The sequence below is a fragment of the Macrobrachium nipponense genome, chromosome 7 (assembly GCF_015104395.2).
Source record: "Macrobrachium nipponense isolate FS-2020 chromosome 7, ASM1510439v2, whole genome shotgun sequence".
Taxonomy (NCBI): domain Eukaryota; kingdom Metazoa; phylum Arthropoda; class Malacostraca; order Decapoda; family Palaemonidae; genus Macrobrachium; species Macrobrachium nipponense.
In genome coordinates, this window is record NC_061109.1 from 26,437,057 (window position 1) to 26,464,838 (window position 27,782).

General features: G+C 44.3%; 1 protein-coding gene across 1 annotated transcript in view; it reads right to left on the reverse strand.

The window, feature by feature from the left end:
- Window positions 1–27,782, reverse strand: part of LOC135217247 (malectin-A-like) — a 161,886-nt gene that overhangs the window by 116,285 nt on the left and 17,819 nt on the right. Inside the window, exon 2 of the mRNA XM_064252976.1 lies at window positions 12,528–12,652. Within this exon, the coding sequence (XP_064109046.1) occupies window positions 12,528–12,652 (125 nt within the window). The remainder of the gene's footprint in view (window positions 1–12,527; window positions 12,653–27,782) is intronic.

A 27,782-nucleotide genomic window follows, 5' to 3' on the forward strand; every position in this document is an offset into this window, starting at 1 on the left:
TACATGAGTATCAGGAGAACACTTACAGCCTAACAGTTGCTCCGCTGGTGCCGGAGCGAGAAAGTTAGATTAAACCAGAGCCCCGCCATAATACGTGTGTAACAAGGTTGGTTGGATGTCCTAGGCTATTGCTCCGCTGATGGCGGGGACAAGAGATAGAAACCAACCAGGAGTGGTGGTAAAAGGAAACCACGACGGAAAATGGCGGGGATGGTAAACATATGAATAATAAAATTAAACAAATCATCGTAAAATTAGGGTATATCCTTAAAATAACAATAATATCAAACCTTTCTCCACCCGTCTACTAGAAGAGTGCCCGGGTAAGAAGCAAGCTCCCTTCCGGTAGCGGGGAGAGATGTAAGGATATAGTAGGCAAGCAACCGACCACTAGTAGTGCCCACCCCGCCCGCTGGCGGAGCCAGTAATCTATAACCAAAGGTGCCCCACCCGGCTGCGACGGAAGGCTCCGTTCGTTATAGAAAGGGAAGGTGGCTGAGCAACTGGGGAGGGGGGGAAGGTCTCGGCGTAACACGGCGGGAGAGAGAGAGGGGGGGGTTGGGGGGGGCCTACTCCTCCCCGTCTCAACAACTACCCGCTCGGTAGACCCCTGGTACCTTATGAGTGGTCGCCCTATACCCCCCGCTGGGAGGAACCCCTGGCCACCTCAGAGAGGGAGGGAGGAAGGCAACTGAGGTTGTCATGACAACCAAGGGGTCCCCCAGCGCCTCCCTATACCTGGTAGGGAGGGAAGGGGTGGGGCAGGGTAAGGTGCGATGGAACACGTGACCGCAAGTGGCCTAAGCCGCGAGCAACACAACCGTGGGAGGGCCACGTGAACCAGGCTGTACCAAACCATGGGACATGCACCTAGGCTAGCCTAACACCCAAATAAATATAATAAAATTTACATCGAAAAGATGGAAAAGACACTTTTAGTAGAAGAAAAAGAAGCCAGGAGGAGGCAAACTGTTCCGAGGAACAGAAGCCTACTCGGAGCCAGCGATAGCCGATGAAGAGCAAGAGCCGGGATGCTGGGCAGGAACAATAATAATAGCCCTAAATACCAAACTAAGAGAAATGGTAAGGGGGCTAAACTAGCTAAAACTCGATGTAAAAAACGATGAACGTTAATATAGTACGCCCTTAAGTATAAGAAGTCCCAGTATGGAGGACCGGGAATTCTTAACGAGGCAGCATGGCGCCGCCACGAGACAAACCGGGAAACCGTTATGTGACCTATTAGGAGGAAAATACTGGTTCCCGGAAGACAAAAATATAGTAAAACATTACTTATGAGGCACTTAACTTAGCCGTTGCGATGGCAGAACGTTCCATAACGATGAAGATAATAAATCCCGTAAAAGGCACAGCACAGAAAAAATGCGTCTGGACGCTAGCGCTAATGATTAAGGATGACCGCTAGGGGCGCTGCTGTCCGTGGCGTCCTCTAGTAGTAGTAGTAGCGGCTGCATCGCCCGTTGGTATCAGCTCTCTCTTGTGGGGATTCTGATTGGAAGTTCTAATTGGTGAATGTCTCGTGGTAGTGTTCCCACTCGCCCCTATTACCATACCGACACTTCTTTTTAAGAGTGAGCGAGTCAGTTTTACTGACATTTTTTTTTCTTAATTTTGTTTTTCTCTGGTAATTTTAGATTAATTTTACCTAGAAAGAATGATATTAAGGATCCTTTCATAGGCCGACACGAGCTGAGCCCAGAAAAACATACATCTCTGTAAGAGAGAGAATTATTATTGTTATTATGTAATATCATTTAATCTTATTAAAATTACTAATACAGTATTGATGAATATTAATATTTTAAAATTGGTAAATCATTTTTAATCATAAACATGTATTTAGTCATGAAAATAACATCAAAATACACATCCGCGAATAGGTGAATTTCCTGCAAATAATGGGTGGATATGGTCCAGAGAGAAATCTGCGAATCTGGAGAACGTGAATACGGGGGGCCCACTGCATGTTTCTATACCCTAATGAAAGGGAATAGAATGGAGCTCAGTAATATAGCTTACCTGCATCAACTGCTCTTTCCAGCATGTGATGACTGCAGTCCACAAGAAGAGAGAAGAATGGAGAAAGAGAAGCCAGACACACTCATTCACACCCATTCATATGGTGACAAGGCAAGATGCAACCTTGTCCAGTTAGAGGAGCTGGGTAAGCTACACAACTTGTTGAGAAGCCACCATGGGTCCCAAGGAAAAGATATCCAAGGACCTATGAGCTATATCCGGAAGGTAGAGGGAGGTAAGGGTGCCTTCAATACCTGTGAAACCGACAGGTTCTTGCGGAATGCAAGGATAGGACCAATACTTCAGACTTCGTGGGCTCTCGGACGAAAGGAAACAGCGTTGGACCTCCCTTCGGAGGTCATTACCACCAAAGTCCTCTAGGGAGGTGATTGTAAAGGACTCAAATCTATTGTTAGGAACCGAGCATATGAGATCCCCCATTCCCTCGAATGTTTGACATTATAAGGGAGACCATGAAGCTCACCTACTCTCTTCGCCGATGACAGGGCCAACAAAAAGAATGTCTTGAGGGTCAGATTCCTGTCTGACGACTCGGAGAGGCTTGTAAGGTTCACGAGTCAAGCTCCTTAAGACGAGAGTCACATCCCACCCAGGAGGCCTGAGTTCCCTTGGTGGGCAAGACCTCTCAAAGCTCGTCATAAGGAGAGAGTTTTCCATAGAAGAGGAAATATTCACTCCTCTCAGTTTCAGGACCAGGCCCAAGGTGGACCTATGGCCCTTAACTGCAGAGACAGAGAGGAGTTTCTCTCAGCAAAGAAAGACTTGGAAATCTGCGATCTGTTGAAGAGTGGCTCTGAGTAGACACCAACCACAGAAGACGGACCACTTTCCCTGATACAGTCTGCTGCAGAGGACTGTCTGAGGTATCCTGCCATCTTTGTTGCTGCTCGGTGAGAAAATCCTCTTGCTCGCAAGAGATAGTGCATAACCGCCAGCCGTGAAGACACAGGGACTGTACTGCCGAGTGGTACCACTCTACATGCGGCTGACACAGAAGGTTGTGCCACAGGGAATCTCTCATGGTGCCTCCAAGAGAGAGGAAGGGCGTAAACTTTGAGGTTGTCCCACGGATGTTGGAACACATCCTCTGCAGCTGCCCATGGGTCTGGCACCACGGAGAAGATAACTGGGAGTTTTCTGTTGTGCCAGGTAGCGAACAGGTCTACCACTGGACCCCCCATAGGTCGAACAGCCTTTCCGCCACGTCTGGGTGTAGAGACCATTCAGTCCCACTCACCTGATTATGGCGGCTAAGCTTGTCTGCCACTATAGTGGACCCCCTGTACTATTCACAGTCTCCCAATTCACGAACTTACGGATTTGCGGATTTCTCTCTGGACCATATCTACCCATTATTTGTGGAAAATTTGCCTATTTGCAGTATTTTTCTATGAGAAATATCCAGAAATTCCTGGTTTCTTAATCAGTTTCATCATAAAATGCACTCTTTGTGATAAAAGTATTAAAAAAACCAATTGTAAAATATTTTAGTGGGTTTTCTTGAGTTTTACCTACCTCAATAAGCCATTTTCAGCGTTTTTATAGGAGCTCCAACTATTCGCGGGTTTTAAACATTTGCAGGGGGGTCTGGTACACTTCCCCCACAAATATGGGGGACCACTGTACATTCCTCTTGCCTGGAATGTATCTGGCCGACAGCTCTACCTAGTGAGCTGCAGCCCACTCATGCACCTGCACTGTCAACTGATGCAACAGGAGACACACTAGGCCCCCGTTTGTTGACATATGCCACTACCGTGGTGCTGTTGCTCATCAACACCACAGTGTCCCATCACTTGATCTTGGAACTCTTGAAGTGTTAAGAAAGCCCCCTTGTGTTCCAGAATGTTGATGTGAAGGCACTTGTAATATGGATTCCACACTCCTGCAGTCAGCAACTCCTCCTGGTGTGCGCCCCAACCCTCGTTCAATGCGTCCGAGAACAGAATCATGTCCAGAGGGGGAGTGTGAAACTCCACTCGTATTAAGAGGTTCCTGTCATCTAGCCACCAGGCTAAATCCTTCCTCATTTCCTCCGTTAGAGGGATGGGGAAGGACTGAGGATTCCAAGCCTGTAACCAGCACTCCTTTATTCTCCATTGAAGAGACCACAGGAATGAGATCTGACTTCTCGAAATTCATCACGATCCAGAGATCGCAACAAAAATTGAGAAGTCGATCCCTGTCCTGTAGCAACTGTGAGAGTGAGCTCGCCAGGACTAGCCAGTCGTCGATGTATCCTGACCGAGTGTGAGCTAGAAATGTGATCCTCCTCACTTACCTATGGGACATAGTGAGCAGGAAAAGAGGCAAAGGCATCCAGAATGCATGTGGTGGTGCAGGTGGCATCCTCCATAACTCTCCAGTGATCTTACAATGGAGAACTGAAGAATGGGAGCTTCCTGTTTGGTTGCACGGTGAGCAGGTTAATCACTAGTGATTCTGAAGGCTTAAAGTGGAGGGAAACTGGTCCTCCAACCCCAACAGTTTATTGACACTACAGTCGTGTTACCACTCATCAGTACCACGTGGTGATTTATCAAACATTTCTGGAGTACTTGCAGCGCTAGAAGTACTGCTTGCCTTCCAAAATGTTCATGTGCAAATGAGGTTCATCCACTGCCCACACAGCTGAGATGAACAACCCATTCAGTTCAGGTGTGCTAGACCATTATCCTCCGATGTGTCTGCATGCAGACATTTTGGGAGGTGGAGAGTTCAGGGGAACTCACACGAGGTTTTTGTCGTCTGGCAATCATGCATGACCTTCTCTAATCTCCCACTTAATGTGTGAGCTGAGAAGGAGGATTGCTTAGAGATGATCACTCTCACTTGCAAGGAAATATGCCTATGAAGAATGAGCTTCTCAAATGATGACAAACGGTTAGGTAGACCTGCCAAAATTGAGCAGGTTGACATAAAGTCCATCCAGGTACTTTCTGCTGTTTGAGGATGAGATTCAACACCTCAAAGTTTATCATGATCCCCAAGGCATGAAAAAACTAAGAAGACAGTCTCTATTCCACAGCAACTGTACCTCTGGGTAAAACAAAATTAAGCAGTCATCTAACACAGAAAGTGTAAACCCTGCAAATAGGTAAAGGCTGAAACTAAGGTGGACACTTCTGTGAACACCTACGGGGCCAAAGAAGCCAATGGCACTGCTTGGGTCTTTCCTCAAGAGGGGAAGGTGCACCAGTCAGCTCTATTGCCTGCTCATGGAACAGTAGTACGTATTATAAATACATATGCTACTAGATGATGTGCTCTGGACTGAAGATAACCAGGCATGGAACTGGTTCCCAGCTGTGGCCATCCAACTTATGACAATGGAGAAAGTACCTGCTCCAACATGATCCCAGGACAGAGGTAAGCCATGGGCCCGCCAGGAGCAGCATGATTTTGGGTAGGTAGATTGTCCCTATACCTCTTAGATATCTGTTGCTTTTGAATTAACAAAAGTCCCATTCAGGTGTGTTTCTGGTGAAATACAGGTGGAAAAGTTACAAGTAGTGCTTTTGTCCTAGAGGTACTGTGCTTATTCTGTAAGATCCATGTCAGCCCTGCATATGGTGGATGGAACGCCTGGAGATATCTGAAGACCATCAACTCCTCAAGCCTGGGAAGGGCAATCACTCAAAAACTTATGGGGCTTCTTACAAGACATCTCTTTGGGCTGATTCTTCCAACAGGATGAAGATGGAGAGGAGTTTGACAACACAAGAGGAAGCAGAGGCAAGGAACGCATCTGCAAATTCCTCCCTAGTTTTGGCTAGTCTAGCTTTCCCCCAAGAGCAAGTTAAACTGGTCTAGGATAGGTGTGCTGATGCTTCTTATCAAAGGCACCATGAGTTTATGATGCTATGGCATCTCCCATGGTAAAAGGGAAAGTAGCTTGCTTCACACTTGGATAACAGAGTACCCTATGATTCACAGAGCAGACTGTTAATCTGATCCAAAGCACCGCAAGCAAAAAAAACTGCTTCACCACAGTGAATCCTAGAAACACTCTCCACTAACAAAAAGATTCAACAAATGAGCAGTGGTTACTTCTCAAAGATCATGAAGCTCACAAAATGCCAGATTTCTGCTCCAGCTCCACTAAAAGGACTCTGGAAGGAGAAAAACCCCCATGTTTAAATAATTACCTAAATCAAGATACAGGCAGTCCCCGGGTTACGACGGTGTTGGCTTACAACGTTCCGAGGTTACGACGGTTGTCAATAGACGTTATTTCCAGGGTTACGACGCATGTTCCAGGGTTACGACGCCTACAACGCTCATCTGGGAGATGAAATATGACACCAAAAATGCAAAATAATCAATATTTGAAGTTTTTTTTTAATGAAAAATGCCATAAAAATGCAGTTTACATAGTTTTCAATACACCCAAAGCATTAAAAGTAAGGTTTTCTTAGGATTTTTGACGATGTTCCGGCTTACGACGATTTTCAGCTTACGACGCGTCTCAAGAACGGAACCCCCGTCGTAACCCGGGGACCGCCTGTACTTCCCCTAAAGAAAAGCTGACACATCAATTGCCCTGATGAGCCCTCTTGTTAACAAGTTGAAATGATTGATTCCAACTCGTGCTAAGGAACATTAATGCATAAAAAGTGATGGTTTGTAATTCCACAGGAACAATTAAGGATCTTTTACAGTCCAGAACTGCTGTTTTCATCATTCAAATTATTGAAGTAACAACTACATAGATCTTCTCTTAAAACCTTGGCCAAAACAAAACATCCTTTTGTATTTCAACTGCCAAAGAGAAAATGACTTCTCAGCTCCTGGAGACTTAAGTATTCAATCAACAAAGGCCTTACACAAAGGGTGGGTCATTTTCACCAATCATGTGATAACCATAGACAATAGTGTGAGTCAGCCGAAGAGCACTTGGTTGTCACTTGCAAGGCATTGAGTTAGTTCAATTATACCTCCTACCACTCACTAAGCTGACGCAGCTGTAAATAGATATCAGCACATAGCTGGGAATCCATGGGGAAGGAGGAAATAACTGCCTTTCTTCACAAGCTCACACTTTCATATCAGTTTCTCCACTACTGGCATAATAGGCAGAAACATTTTGGGAGCATATTTTAAGTCTACTACTTGAAAGTTTGAAAGGAATCTATATCCTATTGCCTGTCTGCTCCTAATCAGTGTCAGCCAAGACTTTCAATACACTTGTCATAGAATTGTTGGTGTTAGAAGTTATAAAAAGAAAAAATTATTCAATAGTATTCATGATATTTGGAGCATTGGACCTCTGAAACAATACGTTTTGTATTATTTCTAGCTTTGACTGTAATGAATAATTTATATATTTTCATACTATCTAAGGTGCTGCCTACTTTCTTATTACTGCTGTTAACTGCTTTATGTTACCTCCTAAGTATCTCCTTATAAGAAGTAACATATTATGGAGGAGTTATGGAGTTCCATTTAACAACGTCTGTGAGAGAGAGAGAGAGAGAGAGAGAGAGAGAGAGAGAGAGAGAGAGAGAGAGAGAGAGAGAGAGAGAGAGAGGGTAGTTGGTGGTTGGGTGGTTAACGACTGAATTGGATGTTGTGAGTACTGCGTTGTCTGCTGGTGCTGTTAGCTGTTTGAGTTATGTGTTTTGAGTAGTCTTTTTAGCCAGTCTTTGGTCAGAATCGGTGACGATAAGTAGTGTCGGCAGCAGTCTGTTAAGTCTTGAAGGAATTGAAAGTCAGTTGAGTTGTTATTGATTTGTAGTTTGTTTTGTTAAGTTTGATGTTGGTTGCTTTTGCTTAGGGTTGTTGTGCCTGTGCTATTGGATTTGTTGTGCTTTTGAGTTCCTGAGGGTTGTATGTGAGTTGTTGTGCTTGAGGGTTGTTGTTGTTGGGGGGCTGTTGTGGTTCCTTGGAGTTGTTAGAGGGTGTGTGTGTTGCTTGTTGTGTTGTTGGTTTTTTGTGTTGTTAGTGATATTTTGTGAAGTGGTCTTGGGTTGTGGTTGTGTTTCTTTTTTGTTGTTGTGTTGTTGAGTTGTGGGGTTGTGGTCCTTGGGTGTTGTGTTATTGTAGTGTTGTGGGTTGTGGTTCTTGGTTGTGATCTTTATTGTTGTTGGTATCTCTGTGACCTCGACCAGCGGACAGCACAGCATAGCCCTGGAGTATCTGGAGTTGGGCGAGTACATGTGTTTGTGCTTTTTTGTGTGTGTGTAGGTATAGGTCAATTGTCCTGAGTGTATTCTGTAGTGTAAAGAGGAAAGTGTGACTGAGGGTGAGTTTGGCAGCTGGATTGATTAAGTTTATGTGGGGGGGGATTTGCCACTTATTTTTTTTAGCTTGTGATCCCGCCACATTATTTTTTGGCGCCCAAACAGGGACTGTTGGTGCGGCAGCTGCAGGACAATTGGGGTATTGAGTTGTGTGATTGGTAGAGAAAGTGAGGATGGAAGGGTTGAAGGAGATAGAGAGGATGAAGGAGGAGATACAGTTGGCGAGGGAAGCTAAGGAAAGATTGGAAGTGGAGAATGAGAGGTTGAGGGTAGAGTGTGAGGAGCTGAAGAGCAAGTTAGAGGAAATGAGAGGAATGCTAAGGAGTGCAAAAGTGGAAATGAAAGAAGAGGTGAAAGGAGCGGAAGAGAGAATGGTTGAGAAAATGGATGAAAAATTTGGGGTAATGATGAATGCAGTGCAAGAGATGATGCAGGAAATAATGAAGGGATTCCTGGGAGAGGGAGCAGTTGGAGGTAGGACTACTGGGTCTTGTGATGGGTCAAGAGTGGTAAAGAAAGTGAAAGAGCAAGTACGAGTGATGAAGGTGATTTGGTTGTGATAGGTAAGGGGAAGACACAGGATAAGGATAAAACTGACAACAAGAATAAGAGGGGGGGCTGAGGAAAAGAAGACTAAGGGAAAGAAGGTTAGTAAGGGTGACGGACAGGATGAGACTAGGACTAAATACACTGGGGAAAGGGCTAAGAGTGATTTAGATAGCGGTGAGTGGAAACATGTGAGTAGAAAGAAGGGTAAGAAAAACATAGTTGAGAGTATGGATGTGAGTATGGAAGTGGATTCTCTATATTCAGAAGAGGGAAAGAAGGGTCAGAATGGAAGTAGTGAAAGTGAGAGTGAGCAAGAAGTACGAAAGGCTGTGTATATGAGAGAGGTACTTCGATGTGCACAATACGGGGAATATGGTAGTAGGGACATAGGGGACTTTTTTTTAAGGAATATGAGAGGTATTGTGAGGCAAAGTATGGGGATAACAAGGGAGTCTGGGCAAGAGAGTTAAGTAGTTTTTTGATGGGATTTTTGTTGAGTATGTATGGGGTAGTGATGAGTGTAGGGAATGTGCTGTATAAGAGTGTGAAAGCCAGGATTGCAGAACAAGCAAAGAGGATAAAGAGTAGTGTTAGATATAGGAGAAAGCATGATTTTGAAGAGGCAAGAATGAATGTTGGTGAGTCATTGTCAATGTATGTCTGTAGGTTAGAAACATTAGCCAGGAAAAAGTTTGGGGACAAAGGGATAAATGAGTGTAAGGAGTTAGTGCAGAAGTTGTTGGCAACTGTACCAGAGAGTGAATATGAGTTTATAAATCTGAAACGTAAGGAGAAAATGCGATGGACAAATGAAAGGTTGATGTGGAACGACATTTTAGAAATAATAGAAGATTACGAGTTAGACAGGAGTATCAAAGAGAGTAGGAGTGTTAGGACTGAAGTAACTGAGGTTGTACCAGAGTTAAAAGCTATAGGGAGGCAGTTTTGGAAGGGCCGAGGCGAATGGCAGAGTGAGTGGTAGATAGGAGTGTTAGGGCAAGTAACATGAGTGTAGTTAGCCCTAAAAGAGATAGGAGTGGGAGTGTTGGAAGAGTAGGGTCAGTTAGTTGTGAGCGAGAGCAGCAATGTTATAGATGTGGTAAGCCAGGACACAGGAAGAATGAATGTCGGTGGGCGTTAGGAGCGTGCTTCGGGTGTGGGCAAACGGGGCATTTGGTGAGCGAGTGTAAGAAAGATAGGGATATTAGGTGTTATAGGTGTGGACAGGCAGGGCATATAGCTAGTGAATGTCGGGGTACCCGTACGAACGTAGTTTGTGGCAACTGCGGGAAGAACAGGCATTGTGCTAGAATGTGTAAAGAACAGCATGCGAAATGTGTTGAATGTGGAAAGGAAGGTCACGTGGTGAGTGTGTAGGCGAAAAAGGATGAGTCAGGCTGGGAATTCGGGAAACTAAGTAAAAAGGGGATTCAGTTGGGTGGGTCCTCTAGAAAGCAATGAGTGAGTGGTTGAGGGTGAATAAATGTGAGCTGAGTGTCAGTGAGCAAATGGGTCTGGAAGATCGGCAGTTGGTGTTGGTCGAGTATGGAAGAAAGTGGAAGAAGGTAAGGAAAGGGAATGAAAGGGAGAAACGTAAGCTGCATGATAGAGGGGCTAGTGTTAGGGTAAAAATGGTGGATAAGGCATGTAATACGGATGACTTTGATGGGAGGAATGATACATTTAGTGTATGTGGGTTTGAATTGTCAGGGTTTAGTGAAGTTTCACCAGGAAGGGAATCAGGTGGTAAGGATGTAGTTGGCAGTATGAATGAGTCTCTTCGGGAGTTTGGCAGGAGTGTAAATGAGGTAAGTGATTTGGTGGCAGAGTTACAAGAGTTGGAAGGGGTAGATGAGATAGTGAATGGGATTTGGGAGGATGGTAGTGAGGGAGATGGTAATGGTAGTCTGACTGGAAGTGGTCTTGGAGAAGTTGATGGCGGTGTAACTGAGATTGTGTATGAGGGCCCTCAAACAAGATCCAGGGGGCCTGCATTAGAGCATCCGTGGTGTTGCAGAAGGCTATTTAGTGTGGGTGTTGAGAGTGAAAGGAGACATCAAATGTAACGGGGGAGGAAATATGGAGGAGTTAAGGAGTTCCATTTGACAATGTCTGTGAGAGAGAGAGAGAGAGAGAGAGAGAGGGTAGGGGTAGTTGGTGGTTGGGTGGTTAACAACTGAATTGGATGTTGGTGAGTACTGTGTTGTCTGCTGGTGCTGTTAGCTGTTTGAGTTATGTGTTTTGAGTAGTCTTTTTAGCCAGTCTTTGGTCAGAATCGGTCTGTTAAGTCTTGAAGGAATTGAAAGTCAGTTGAGTTGTTATTGATTTGTAGTTTGTTTTGTTAAGTTTGATGTTGGTTGCTTAGAGTTGTTGTGCCTGTGCTATTGGATTTGTTGTGCTTTTGAGTTCCTGAGGGTTGTATGTGAGTTGTTGTGCTTGAGGGTTGTTGTTGTTGTTGGGGGGCTGTTGTGGTTCCTTGGTGTTGTTAGTGGGTGTGTGTGTTGGCTTGTTGTGTTGTTGGTTTTTTTGTGTTGTTAGTGATTATTTGTGAAGTGGTCTTGGGTTGTGGTTGTGTTTCTTTTTTTGTTCTATTTTTGTTGTTGTGTTGTTGAGTTGTGGGGTTGTGGTCCTTGGGTGTTGTGTTGTTGTAATGTTGTGGGTTGTGGTTCTTGGTTGTGATCTTTAAGCAGACAGCAAAGCATAGCCCTCGAGTAGCTGGAATTGGGTGAGTACATGTGTTTGTGCTTTTTTTTGTGTGTGTAGGTATAGGTCACTTGTCCTGCGTGTATTCTGTAGTGTAAAGAGGAAAGTGTGACTGAGGGTGAGTTTGGCAGCTGGATTGATTAAGTTTATGTGGGGGGGGATTTGCCACTTGTTTTTTCAGCTTGTGATCCCGCCACAATATCAATTATGAATGGGATGCTTTCTTGGTTTTTCCAACTTACGTACTGAATTTTCTTGCTTTGAAACTCCTGCACAATCAGTTACATGACACATACTGACTTCTAAAAATTAGTCTTCACTGCTGAAAATACATTTCTGAATTTATGTTGTATGAAATGGAAAAAAACTTAAATTAAAAATTGCTGTAACAATTTTTCAAAAACCATTTACTCCAAATCATATCCATATACTTTACAAAAACTAACTTCTTAAGTTCACAAGATGATATTAAAAATGGATAAAAGCTTGAAATCCATATTTTGAAAAAAGAACAGGTTCTGCCTTACACCTAAAAATATAAATTGATTTATATACAATATACTCTCTGATAACTATCAGTAGCTACACTATTTGTACTCAATCCTCTTCATGGATAGACACACAATTCTTAAAAATTAATTACAGTAATTGTGGGCAACATATCACTGGACACAATCCATTTACAAAGAGCATTGTGGCCTGCCACAATGCTCTACTGGAAATAAAACAGTAACACAAAGTTGATCCCTCCCTCCATTACAAGATTTTATAACTATCACTGATGACTATAAAATATGGATAGTTATCACTGATGATCTGTGAGCTAAAAACTATACTGAACACTATTTTAGAATTTATGTAAGCCATCTACATACTGATATACGTAATCAGTTTTACAAAAGAGCAACACAGAGTATTCATAACAGAAGTAAATAGTTCTTGTACACATTCTACTACATAGAGAAAACATACCTGATCGCCCGGAGGGACTCTACCAATAACTAGCTGCTTGCCAAAATCTGATGCAGTGCCAATTTTACCAGTAAGTGGATCTTTTTCATATCTTACTCCATAAACATCAATATGTGCATCTCCACCTAGAAAAAAAAAGTCAATTCTTACAAATAAAATCAACTAATTATTACACACTAGCTTCTTGCTGACCTTAAGTCTCAAAAATTTTAATATTACAATCATGCAATTTGGTATTTTCCCAAGTATTGTTTACAAGCTAATTTCTACCCTTCCAGCTCACTAAGGTAAAAAAAAAGTTGCTGTGCTTTCATACAAGTACACTGAACACAGAAAATTGCTTCCTGACAGCCAAAACACTAAGCAAAAATAACTGGGTACTTGAAATACCCTTCTAGATCTAATGACCTAAATAGATCAAGTCAGCTTTGACAATGTGATTATGGATGAATAAAAATTCATTTTAATGATATTTTTGACTTAACCATGTGGCTCAGCTAAATAAAGTGCGTAACTCAGTGTTGGAAGCTTAAGTGCATAGTAGTTAACCTCATTCAGCTTTCAAGTAATAAACAGCAGAGTGATGATGATGATGGTGCTCTTAACAAGTCCATAAGGGTGTGATCAAAGTCCTCTGTTGCTTTTGTTTTATGAGCAACATGATTCTTGCCAATGTAAAAAAAAAATAACAAGGAAATAGGGAAGTTTTGCTACTTATTTAATCCAGCAGACTTAAAAAATATTATTTACTTCCAGCAAAACCAAGACTTAGCAAATTCAATGATCATAATAAAATGGCAAGTGATGATACGAACGTAAGTATATTTTATTCTTACCTATACCAAAAGGTAATTACTGAATCCTGATTTGCTTAATCATAACCTTTTTGAATATAGAATACCAACAGGTATATAAAAATGGAATTTTTATTCTAAAATTAATATTAATACGTAATACTTACCTGTATAATTTATCTAGCCCTAAATCCCCAAAAACCGCACCAAAATAGCAACATTGGCAACCCTGTTACCTCCTATTCTGTCCGCTAGTTGGCAACGCTGCCGTTGACAGTTATAAAACCTTCCCTGAAAATCAGTTGTGATAGGCAGATCGTGGGGTAGGATGGGTGGGACTAGATAAATTATACGGGTAAGTATTATTAATATTAATTTTAGAATAAAAATTCCATATTAATAACATTACCTTAATATAATTTATCTAGCTCGATTAACCACATTGAGAAGGAGGAGGGAATCTGAGTATAATTTCCCCTTTGGACAGAATAGGACATAAAACAATCAAAGAAATATATATCATAGGCAGTTAAAAATTCAACCCGAGGTCTAAGATACTAAGAACTCCGAGTCTCCTACCATAATGTCGCAGAACTGCGGTAGTAAAGGACAAGGAGTAACGAAGTGTATAGTCAGTCAGTCTCTACTAAAGTCAGGTGACCGACCAGGTGACCGACCAGGTGACCAGTCAGACAAAATGAGGACAGCAAGGCTGCACCCCGATGACTTTATCAAGCACTACAACGACACCTGCTCTCTCATGAATGTCTAGCGCCAAGAGAGAGGATCGGGTATTGACAACTCTTTCTCTGAAGGATGAGTGTCTGGACTGCCTGGGCGATTCAAAGCTAAGCAAACATTGGGGGTGTATCAACGCAACCCAACGTCGCCAGCAGCGATATCGGCTCATGAGCAACTCCTGACTCGAGCTTTCTGGTGCCAAGAGAAAGGAGCGCGGAGCAAAAAGGCGACTCAGTCCCGAAGGACGAGTGCCAGCAGTCCAACCTAGTCTCATGTTAAACGATCATCGGAGGGTGTATCAACGCAACCGACGTCGTCAACAAGAAACTCAGGGCTACTAAATGTCGCCTGATCTCGCACGAGTGTCTGACTCCGAGAAAACAGGTGAGACAAAAAGTAGATGGTGAACGAGTCACCAGATGACAGCAGGCGATCCATCGACTAAATCCCTATCCAGAAGGACAATGGAAGAAGCGTGAGTTGTCAGGACAAGCGAACCAGTGGCTAGTCCTAGGTCGGCATCGACTTTGGGAGAAGCATAGTCGCCAGTGCTGACAACCCAGTGGCTGGTCCCATGTCACACTGACAATGGAAGCAGCATGAGTTGTCAAGCAGCTAGTCCTTGTCACCAACAACACCTAAACACCAAACTGCCTAATTCCCATTATAACTAAACCAAAAACTGCCATAAGTTATAATGTAAAAACAAAAAAATATATACAACAAAAATGAAAAAAAAAATAATATACAGGTAGCAACCAATGTAAATCAGGAAGACTACCTAATTCTCCTGTCTGACGACCTGTCCTGCCATCACCAACGGCCCCAAGGAACGAAGGTCACCTAGAACTAGAGAAATATCCCTCAAGTAAAAGGAGGCAAAAAACAGAATTAGAACGCTAAGTCGCTGCCTCAAGCACCTTGGCAACCGAGACGTTCTTCATAAAAGCTACTGATGTAGCAATTGCTCTAATACTGTGTGCTCTCGGCGTCTGGCCCTCACAGGCCGCCGAACCACCAGTTTTAATAACAAGATCTCTGAGAAAAAAAGGATACTCCATTCTTTGATATAGGTCTCTTGACATTTCGGGGTGAAACAAACAAATAACGGGGACGACCCTGAATGTCCTTCGTCCAGCGTAAAAAGCATGAGAGCGCCCTAACAGGGCAAAGAAATAATTCCTCATTTAAATTACCGACAAAGTCGACCAGCGACTTCAGCACGAAAGACCTGGGAATGGGATTATCAGATGATTCAGTCTTTACGACAAATTCGGGAAGGTATGACAAAATCATGTCTTGTCCAGATCTAGCAACCAGAAAAGAGAGTGCTTGCAGTTCACCCACCCTCTTGACTGTAGCCAGCGAGACAAGGAAGAGTGTCTTAGAAGAGAGGTCCCTAAAATCGGTCGTATTCAGAGGCTCAAACAGAGGGAACCCAAAGACTTTGAGGACTTTATTAATGTCCCATGTCGAGGAGAATACTGCAGACTGGGTCGGCCAACTGTTGTGCCACTCTGGAGGAGAACCCTTCATGCTTGGAGAATCTCTTGACAGTCTCCAGGCATGAAGATGAGCATGTGGAGCCTCTGATGGAACCGATGAAAATGGGGTTGTTTGAGAAGATCTGGTCTCTCTGTCAGAAGAATGGGGGGCTCCACCAGAGCTTCCAGTAGGTCGGGAAACCACTCCTTTTGTGGCCAGAAGGGGGCAATCAAGGCGAGATCCAGACACTTGGTTGCTCTCACTTTGTTGAGGACTGACCTCACCAGAGCGAACGGAGGAAATGCATAGGCTAGAAGGCCCTCCCAGTCCTGCAAAAGAGCGTCTGTCCCGGCACTCTGAGGAGTCTGGTAAGAGGCAAAGAAGATCTGGCACCTAAAATTCAGTGGGGTGGCAAACAGATCGACTGTGACCGGCCACTTCTTCCTGAGGCTGTCGAAGACTTCCTGGCAAGTGTCCATTCCGACCCTTGAACTTCATTCGGTCTCGACAAGGCGTCTGCTAAGACATTGTGATGGCCCAGGAAAAACTGAGGGACAAACGTAATCCCCGTCTTCTGCCCAACACAGGATTGATCGCGCTTCTTGAGTGAGAAGGTCCAACTGTGTGCCATCTTGGTTTCTCAAGTACGAGACTGCTGTGGTGTTGTCGACGAAGATCGCAAAAACTGACTCCCACAGTTGATCCTGAAATGAAAGAAGGCCTAGGTACACTGCCCTTAGTTCCTTCCAATTTATGACATGATCCTCTCTTCCTCTGACCAAAGGCCCGAAGCGGCCTCGGAGCCCAGGTGCGCGCCCCAACCTTGATCCGAGGCGTCTGACCAAAACATAGGTCCGGCGGAACTAAAAGAAGAGATGTCCCTGACGTGAGGCGGTGAACTTGCATCCACCAACGGAGATCCTTCCGACATTGCGGAGAGGAGGCAACTATCACGAAATCCCACAACTGGCGAAGTGTCGACTGAAGGGACCTCATTCTGAGACGACCTCCGGGAACCAGTTGGATGAGGGATGACAAATGGCCCAGGAGAGTCCTCAAAGAGAAACTGGCTGCATTATGGAGGACAAAAATTCTTCGACCATACTTAGAAGCTTGTCTATCCATTACGGAGCGGGAGAAGCCCTCAAAATCTAAAGAGTGTTAGACATTCTAGTAAAAGCTTCTTCAAAATTCTCTGACAGCTTGTTAAAACTTAGCTGAAATGTGTCTATCTAGCTAAACTAAGCTGTAATTTTTCAAACTTTTGTTTCCAACTAGTTTCCATTGCCAAAACCTTTGAATCAACATCAGAAATGACTTCGCTATTTACCAGTTGTACAGGTGGCAAAGCATCGATTAATTCGGAATCGGAATCACACGATAACGAAACCGAAGAGCCAGAACCATGGACGCACAAATCAAGGAAATCATTAGATACAGGTCTAGCTACCAATTTCTCTTTCTCCTTAATAAATCTGTTACGCTGCAAGATTCTTTAATGTTTCATATAGGCTAAGTCATCAATTCTTCGTCAGACCAAGGCATACATAAGTCATAATGATAAGTCAAGTCACAAACCTGTCCACGACAAAGCTACAAATGTCATGGGGTTAATACTCCCTGCTACTCATCCTTGTCCCCCAAGCCGGGCAATTCCTGATGTTGCTGGCAGAAAGAAGCATCGAATTATCTTGACAATCCACTGGACTGTTGGACAGGTCACGTAATTCCGGGTCGCGCAAAAATTCCTAATACAATATCAATACCACAATAGAAATAAAAGTTAATTCACTATTTCGTGGATGTAATATGTGAGTGGTAATAAACATAAAGTCGCATTAACAATTAATGAGAGCTTTAAAGGCACAAAAAGGTTTAGGAAATTTATAAAGAGCGGCCGTGATGTAAACAACACGGGCGCTCGTTAACAACTGATTTTCAGGGAAGGTTTTATAACTGGCAACGGCAGCGTTGCAAACTAGCGGACAGAATAGGAGGTAACAGGGTTGCCAATGTGGTAAATTTTGGTGCGGTTTTTGGGGATTTAGGGCTAGATAAATTATATTAAGGTAATGTTTATTAATATTTAAAAGTACAGTGGTACCTCGACATACAAAAGTCCCAGCTTATGAAAAATGATATTGTTATGATACAATAAAGTTTCATACATACTTACCTGGCAGATATATACAATTAAAGACCCACCCAGCCTCCCCGCAGGAGACAGGTGGAAGAGAGAATCTGATTAGAAAACGGGGATAGTTCCTAGTCCTGCCACCCAGCGGCAGGCAGGTAGATCACCTGACCTACCTGTAGCGTGTGCCGCGAAATTCGAATTTCTGTCGGGGACGACGGAGTCGATAGCTATGTATATATCTGACAGGTAAGTTGAATGTATGAAAATTCAAGTTACTAAAGCAAATACATACAAAGATTTTTTGGCTCTACATACGATAAATAATTCAGGTTACGAAAGGTTGTTGCTGTAAAGCCCGGAGATTCGCCCGGACCACCAATAACAATTTTAAAACACGCACGCCACCAACTGAGTAGACTCGCCACCATCCTCCCGCTCTCCCATTGGCTCCTGTTGCTAGTCACCGCCAAAAGATCCTGCTCTTCTATTGGTCAGCTTCTCTCCCATCGTGCTCTATGTAAAGGCGTCCTTCGCCCACTGCTTCGCACCAGCATTTGTGTACACGCGGAATTCGTTCGTTCACATATACAATTTCGTTTGTTAACGTAAATTTGTGTCAGTGATTTCATTGTACTAGTACATTATCGTGTTGTGTGAGAACTTTAGTATATACTACATAGCTTAATTACGTACAGTATGCGTAGTCATGGGTCCCAAGAAAGTTGCTGAAGTTCATGGAAGGAAGAGGATGCTTTCTATGGAGACAAAGATGAAGATCATTAAAAAGTATGAAGCTGGCATGCGGTTGAGTGTGATCGCTAAGGAATACAGCCGAAATCCGTCGATGATAGGCACCATTCTTAAGCAGAAGGAAGCCATCAAAGCAGCTACACCTTCCAAGGGCATGACTATTTTGTCCAACAAGAGGAGCCACGTGCACGACGAGATGGAGAGGCTGCCTCTTGTCTGGATAAAAGACAAAGAAATCGCTGGCGATACGATAACCAAGAAAGCAATCTCCCACAAGGCCAGCGCTATTTTCAGCGATTTGACTGCCCAGGCCGAAGACAACGGAGGAGAAGGAACATCGATGCCAACCCCAGACTTCAAGGCTTCTCAGGGGTGGTTTGAAAAATTCTGTAAACAGACGGACATCCATTCAGTGGTGCGGCATGGGGAGGCGGCCAGCTCAGACACGAAAGTGGCAGAAGCCTTTATTAAGACGTTCGACGAGATGGCGATCAACAAGGCTACAGTTCTCAGCAAGTCTTCAACTGTGATGAGACTGGCCTTTTTTTAAAAAAAAATGCCTCGTCGGACGTACATCACGCAGGAAGAGAAGAAGCTACCCTGGCATAAGCCTGTGAAAGACAGGCTTACGCTCGCACTTTGTTCGAATGCCAGTGGGGATTGCAAGGTGAAGCCCCTACTTGTCTATCATTTGGAGACACCTCAAGCCTTTAAGGCCCACAAAGTGCTTGTATAGGAGAAGCTTCCAGTGATGTGGAGGGCTAATGCGAAAGCCTGGGTAACGAGACTTTTGTTCACCGAGTGGGTAAATCTGTGTTTCGGCCCGACAGTGAAGAAATTCTTGGAAGAGAAGCGCCTCCCTCTGAAATGTATGCTGTTGTTGGACAAAGCCCCTGCTCACCCTCCTGGCCTCAAAGAAGATATCCTAGCGGAGTATTCTTTCATCAAGGTTCTTTATCTTCCACCTAACACCACCCCTCTCCTCCAGCCCATGGTGCAGCAAGCGATATCGAACTTCAAGAAGCTGTATACGAAACATCTTTTCAAGAGATGTTTCGACATCACCGATACCACAAACCTCACCTTGGGTGAATTTTGGAGGGAGCATTTCGATATCGTGATATGCATCTGACTCATCGATCAAGTTTGGCAGGAGGTTTTGAGGCGAACCTTGAATTCTTCACGAAGGAAACTCTGGCCTGATGCTGTATCCGCCCGAGACTTCGAGGGGTTCGACGTGGGCAAAGCTGGTGCAGATTCAGAAACAGTTGACGATCCTGAAACTGTTTCGCAACCAAATCTTAACGAGAGCGTTGCACTCGGCAAGTCCATGGGGCTGGTCGTCGACGAGGACGACATCAATGACCATCTTGAGGAGCACCAACAGGAGCTTATGACGAATGACCTAAAGGAGTTGGAAGCCATGCAACATAACGTTGTTCAAGAAGAGTTCTCTAGCACCGGCGAGGAGGAGAAGGACGACCCTATGACAAAGGCAGAAATTAAGAATGCTCTAGCTGCTTTTCTTAAGGTGCAATCATTTGTAGAAAAGAGACACCCCGAAAAGGCTTACACAGGTCGTATGCTTGTGCAGTTCGATGACGTTTGCCTGAGTCGTTTCAGGAACATTTTGAAAAGCAGGCAGAAGCAATCTTCCTTGGATAGTTATTTTCTAAAGAGGCCTTTAGTAGGAGTAAGCAAACAGGAAGATCCAAGTGATACTACAAAAATACAGAGAGTGAAAGTAGTGAAGAAATTGAAATTTTGAAAAAAAAAGTATAAAAAGTAAACAAATGTAAAAATACAAAAAAAAGAGAGAAAAAAAATTTAATTTTAAGTTTTTTGTAAGGTTAAGTGTTAAGGTTTTGTGCCATTTGTTAATGTGTTTCGTAAAGTTTAGTCTTAATGTTTCCTGACATTTTTTAATGTGTTTCGTAAAGTTAAGTGCACGTACAAGTTTTCTGCCATTTGTCCTCCTCCACTTTCGGAGATAGCCTCACTCGAAAGGTAAGGTTCCACATTTTACTACATATGTACATACAGTATTTCTTGTATACAATGTATACACTAATTCACTTTATTTACAGGTACTATGTAGTCTAATATGTACTACATAGTACCTGTAAATAAGTTAGGTATTGAATGGTCCAAATTGTTGAATTTCATTGTTTATTGGTCAATTTAGCTTTATTATAAAATTTCCTGGGGTGTTTTTGTAGGGCTTGGAACGAATTAGGCAATTTACATGTAAAATGCGGTTCAAGATACGAAAAACTCAGGTTACGAAGGCCGCCTCGGAACGGATTAATTTTGTATCCTGAGGTACCACTGTACAGTGTACTGTAATTTGTAAACTTTCAAAACCAAGCTTCAAGAACCATTTCCAGCTCACACTAGGTATCCAGACCAGCATGGGCTGGAAATGGTCACCAAAAATTGTTTATGAATCATAATCCTGTTTGATCACTACACAAAGCCAGAACTATAGAGCCACAGACAGTTTGGCCTTAGAGGTCAGGTATTCCTCAGATGGTGCCACAAGGCTTGCACTGGTTACAAAAGTATCTCCTTCAATTTCCCCCAAAACAAACAAAAGTCCTGGAAGGAAGGACCAAAAATGTCTCAAATCTTTCAACAGAGGCCTTGCAACTCGCCAACATACTTTGATGAAGCTAACCTAATAGTCATGAGAATGAGATCTAAATTTACAGCCTACCCATGGGCTCTATAATTCCCAAGTTTTAATGTAGAAGATAAAAATGATATTGTTATGATACAATAAAGTTCGTTCATACTTACCTGGCAGATATATATATACTAGCTGCATTCTCCAAAGTCCGACAGAATTTCAAAACTCCCGGCACACGCAGTGGTCGGGCAGGTGGTTAGTACCCATTCCCGCCGCTGGGAGGCGGGTATCAGGAACCATTCCCATTTTCTATTCAGATTTTCTAATGCCACTGTCCCCTGAGGGGAGGTGGGTGGGTACTTGATTATATATATCTGCCAGGTAATTATAAACAAACTTTATTGTATCATAACAATATCATTTTGTTCATGAAACTTACCTGTCAGATATATATATAGCTGAATCCCACCATTGGAGGTGGGAAGGGACAGAATAGAATGATTTTAGGAAACAAATTGCCTGCAGATGATTGACATCTTGGTTCCACCTGTTAGCATAGCTGACTTCGTGATTACTGTCACCCAAGTCGGCTTTTGCTTTACTAGAGTCTCCAGCAAGGTAGTGACCTGTATAGCTGGTGAGTTCTGGATGATCTGTCAACGGGAGCGTGACCACAAAGTGACTAGACCATATTGACCATACAATGAGGGCTAAGAAGTAATATATATCACCACCTGACCAACCTAGCCAAAGTTAAAGATGTTTAACTAAAGCTTAAGAATTGAGAAGTCCGCCACTGGCGGCGACCCAACAACTATAATTAACAACTCTTCCTAACCATTTTCTACAGGATAGGATGAGTGGTACTTCTTGCCCCCAAGATTGTGTCAGCGGACACGTATGGCCCTAGAGAGCAGCAGATCTCATATGTCGTTTTCACATCCCACAGGTATTGTGAAGCGAACACAGAGTTGCTTCACTAAAACATGGCACTCAGGATATTACTGAGTGCCATGCTCTTTTGAAATGCCTCCAAGGCCGCGCCCTCACCTCGTGAGCATTCACTTTAAAAGGTTTTAAAAACCTTGTCCAAACATGACGAATGAGCCTCTTTGAAAGAGCTCCTTAAAAGGACGCCAGGGCGTTCTTTGACATGGGCAAGTCTGGTCTTTTTACAGAACACCGCAGATTGTCCGAAGGATCTCGACTTTTCTTTTTAGATAAAACTTGAGAGCCCTGACAGGGCACAGGACTCTCTCTGGCTCTTTCCCAATAAATTTTGACATCCCCTTGGTCTCCAAGCTCCTGGGCCAAGGGTTAGACGGGTTTTCATTCTTAGCCAAGAACGAAGGGCTTAGAGAACACACCGCATTATGTCCTCTAAAGCCAATATGTCCTCTAAAGCCAATATGTCCGCTGATGGCTTAAACCCCACTAACCCTCTTTGTCGTAGCTAGAGTGGTTAGAAAAATTAGCCTTTCTGGTCACGTGCTTTAAGTTTGCAGAAAGGAGAGGTTCGAAAAGCTTCGACATCAGGAACTTCCAGACTATGTCTAAGTTCCATGCCGGAAGCTTCGATTTAGACAGTTTCGAGATTTCAACAGACCTCAAAGATCGTGAAGGGCTTTGTTGTTCGACAGATCCAAATCTTCGAGTCTAAAGGCCGTCGACAACATACTTCTGTATTCTTTAATAGTCGGGACTCCCAGCTTATCCACATTCCTCAGACGGAAAGGGAAGACGGCAATCTAATTCACAGAGGTCGAGGTGGAGGAAAAGCCATTCTTCCTGCACCATCTTCAGAAAATGGCCCACTCCGATTGGTGCACTGCAAGATGGGAAGCTTTTCTTTGCCTTGGCAATCCCACTTGCCACTAGTCTTGAAAAGCCTCTCACTCTGGTCAACTTCTCGATAGTCTGAACACGGTCAGACTCAGAGCGGAGAGGTTTTGTGGTACCTCTCGAAGTGAGGCTGTTAGAGTAGACATACTCTCTCAGGAAGGGTCCTTGGAAGTGCGCTAGGAAGGACACGACCTCTGTGAACCAGTCGCTCGAAGGCCAACATGGGGCGATCAGCGTCATCCTCGCTCCCTCTGACGCCGCAAATTATCTTATTACTTCTCCTAAGAGTTTGAATAGGGGAAAAGAGATTAAACATCCATCCCCTTTCAATTCCATAGGATGGCGTCTATTGCTACCGCTCCCGGATCGAGAACAAGGGAGCAGTCTAGAGGAAGCCTCTTCGTCTTCAACATTGTGAAGAGATCTATCAAAGGATGCCCCTAAAGTCTCCACAACTCTCGACATACTTCTAAGTGAAGAGTCCACTCGGATGTCAGTAGTTGCTGCCGTCGGTCGAGAAGATCCGCACGGACGTTCTGCAATCCTGCAACGAACCTCTTGAGGATCGTTACGTTCCATGCCTGTGCTCATAACAGGTTCTCTCTCGTTAACTCGAACAGGGACCGAGAGAGTGTTTCTCGATACTTCTTGGGATATGCGAGAGCTGTGGAATTATCCGAGTTGATCTGGACCACTCAGCCAAAACTCGTTCTTCGAAGAACTGGAGAGCCAACCGAATTGCTTCCAATTCTTTTAGATTATGTGCCAGGACATCTGTTCCCCTCTCCAGATGCCTGGCATTTACTCTCTATCACCTTAGGTGATCGTTGACCTACTGAGAGATGTTCAGAATCACTTCCAGATCTTCGATGATATGCCGGAAAACTGGAGAGGTCTGAATTGCAGTCTCTTCAGGGAAACAAACTTCTCCAGTGAGGAAATGGTCCCCAGCAGAATCATCCCTTCCCTCACCGAGCATGTTTCCTTCCCCAATAAGGCTGCGCTTTGCCTAACCAGGTGTGCATTATTCTAGTGCTATGCCGTGGTAGACTCGTACAGAATTCTGTTACAGTGCGGTAAACAGAACCGAAAAGGTCTTAGAGATATCTCTGTTGAAAAAATTCTCGCAAAGCGAAGGCGATGTTCATTCATGCATGCGAGAATTCCCCTCAACCCGAGGCTAAAGTCCGTGATTGTAGGGCAGAGATATGGTTAGTCAGTCAATCCCGCAGGAGAGAGAGACGTAACCGACCGCGCATGGCAGAGAACCAGCTGGTACTGAGCTGCTCTACAGTGACAGCAGCCTACGTTCGCTGTCTCGCACTATTCCGCCTGAGTTGCCAGCTATTCCATTCTATGAAGGAATAGGTTTGTTATCATCATCGAGCAGAAAGAAACTCTCAAGCAGGTATATATTTAAGCAAAACAGATTTCGCTAAATACAGAAGCTGAGTTGGTGTTGTCGTAACAATACCTTAAATATCTAAAATGGTTGCAGGGATTACCGATTAAATGCAATTAGAATAATAGTCCTCTCGGTTGCCATCCGTAGGGATAACCACGGTATGCGTATATAACTTGAACCATACAATCGCTTAATAGTAATAAGACGTGAAGGTAAAATACGTAGGGTATTGTAGTCACTTGAACAGCTACCTCCCTACTACATTCTTTCCTCGACGAGGAAGAGAGGGAATGGAGATCGACTATCTTCGTTCTCTTAGCCAAGAGAACGAATTAGCATTAGCCGAAGGAGAGCCTCAAGTTAGAACCGAGAACCGAAGAGGACAGCTCAGCTTCTTATGTTATCGGACAGAAGACTTCATGGACGTAGTCTACAAGTCTGTTTCCCCTAAGAGCCTCAGCGAGGTAGTGACCTATGAATGAGGGTTCTTCTGAATCTTGTCAATGAGAGCTTACCTGCTTACGCGATATGTTATTAGGATCTTTGTCAATGTGAACTAACCTATTTACGTGACAAAGATTTTATATTTCGTCAATGGGGGCTTAGCCACTTACCTGACAAAACATTCAGTATCTTGTCAATGGGGGGAACCCACTCATATGACAGAAAGTAATCGAGTAATTCGAGCATATATACTTCCCGATTCCCGTAGAAATCGAGGAAGGAGCCTTATTCCTGCTTGAAGACTGGGCTTACGGCAGGTAGGACCTGAAGGTTCCCCTTCAGCAGCGCAGTCCTGAATGCAGAAGAGGCGTTTTATGACCCCGAAAACTGCTTTAAGTTTACTAGAGTCTCCTTCTAGAAAAGCGTCACGCTGAGCGTCCTGACGAGTGTCCAGAAAAGCATCACGCTGGGCGTCCTGACGAGCGTCCAGGAAAGCGTCACGCTGGGTGTCCTAACGAGCGTCCAGAAAAGCGTCACGCTGGGCGTCCTGACGAGCAGCTCGTGACGAAGCCGAATGCAAAGCGTCCAGCTTAGCAGCTTGAGAAGCGTCCAGCTTAGCTGCCGAACTAGCGTCATGCTTGGCAGCAGATGGAGCGTCCCTCAGGGACGAGCGAGGGGTGTCTTGGCAAACTGCTTGACTAAGCGAAGCAGCTTGCCCGGTGTCAAGCTTAACAGCTTGAACAACATTCTGCTTAGCAGCAGAGCGAACGTCACATTCCGCATACGGAGCGTCACGAAGAGAGAAGAGGGGAGCATCTTGGGGAGCAAAAAAACAATCTTTGCTACGAGAGTAACGACGTTCCTTCCTCTCGACAGAAGAACGTTTGGGGAGACGTTCCTCGCGCCCTCTAGACAACCGCTGGGGAGCCGCACGAAATCCAGAGGGCGACGAAACAGGAGAAAGAGACGAGCGAAGAGAAGGCGAGGGGGACTGTCTGTACCTCTTGATAGGCAGTCTATCATCCTTCCTCCAACGACGCGGCTCTGCCTCTCTCTCGGCAAGCAACGAAGCAAGTTATTGCTGCATGAAAGGATGATCTTTGTCGAAGAAGACTCCTTCTCAGAGGATCCTGGTCTTCTTTTGCAGAGGAAAGGCAGCAAAACTCTCCGGAGACGACCGCAAAGCAGCAGAAGAGAAAGGACGTGAAGCGTCCTCCTCTCTGAGACCAAAGACGACGGCCGCCTGTGCGACATCTTGCGTCTTTGTTCTCTTCTGTGGTGGAAAGTCGTCAAAATGTTCAGGCGACGATTGCAACGCACGACGAGAGAGGACGTGAAGCGTCCTCTTCTATAAGCTTCTGTTTAGAGGGCGCGAGTCCTTCCAAAGCTCCAACCCCTGCACGGGGAGGACCCCTCGGAGGACGAGAAGCAATCCTATATGGTTTGTGCACATGCACGATCTTTGGCAACCTGGGAAAAGTCTTCAGGTCCTGCCGAAGGGACGTCAGATTGGTGGGGAGTCCCCGTAACCCTCCTTCAGCTTTCGACTTGCCCATTCCCTGATTCCTGAGTGTACAGCAGAGGTCCAGGCTAGAGGCATTATAGAGGCCTAGAGGTATTATAGGGCCGATCTGACGCCCCCTCCACAACACTAGGGGCACTAACAACCTCACTACACTCACAACACTGATTGGAGAGAGAGCATTTTAGATTCCAAGATACGGATGGAATCCACAATAACAGAAAGGGTATTACCTCTCGCAGACACGACCTCAAGGCCCGTAGGCCATACCACAGAGTTAAGCAAAATAAAGTCTACTTAAGGTTAGTAGGTTCATTACCCTGACTTCTGTTTACTGATGCAGTCTTGGAGGAAGACCTCCTGATTCTATCACGCTCTAATTTGCGTACATACGAATCATACATGTTATTGTTATGATACAATAAAGTTTGTTCATACTTACCTGGCAGATATATATATAGCTGTATTCTCCGACGTCCGACAGAATTTCAAAACTCCCGGCACACGCAGTGCGCGGCCAGGTGGTTAGTACCCATTCCCGCCTCTGGGAGGCGGATATCAGGAATCATTCCCATTTTCTATTCAGATTTTTCATACCACTGTCCCCTGAGGGGAGGTGGGTGGGTACTTTAATTATATATGATCTTCTGCCAAGGTTAAGTATGAATCAAACTTTATTTGGTATCATAACCAATAACCATTTTGTTCCAAATGAAACTTACCTGTCAGATATATATATAGCTGAATCCCACCATTGGAGGTGGGAAGGGACAGAATAGAAGGATTAGGAAACACCTCAAGTGCAGATGATTGACATCTTGATTCCTTACCTGTTAGCATAGCTGACTTCTTGATTACTGTCACCTAAGTCTGCTTTTGCTTTACTAGAGTTGCCAACAAGGTAGTGACCTGTGTAGTTGGTGCGCTCTAGATGATCTGTCAACGGGGGCGTGACCACAATGTGACTAGACCATATTGACCATACTGTGAGGGCAACGAAGCTAAAAACCACCACCTGACCTAACCTATCGAAGTTAGTCCCATAACTTCTAGGCTAAAGAAAGGGAAAGCGCCTCAAGCTACTAACCCTTCAACCATAAACCAACACCAAAATTAAAAAGCACACCTACCCCTTTTCTATAGGATAGTATTTGTGCTGCTCCCTGCCCCCAACACCATTTCTGCGGATATGTATGGTCCAAAGCGACTCGCAGTTCTCATATGCCGTCTTCACATCCCGCAGGTAATGTGAAGCAAACACAGAGTTGCTTCGCCAAAAAGTAGCGCTAATGATATCATTAAGTGCCATATTCTTTCGAAATGCCATTGAAGTTGCAACAGCTCTCACTTCATGGGCTTTTATTTTCAAAAGCTTCATATCACCATCCGAGCAGGACGCATGGGCCTCCCTGATGGTGCTTCGTAAGAAGAATGCCAGTGCATTCTTCGACATAGGAAAGTCGGGTCTCTTAACAGAACACCATAAGTTCTCAGAAGGACCCCGAC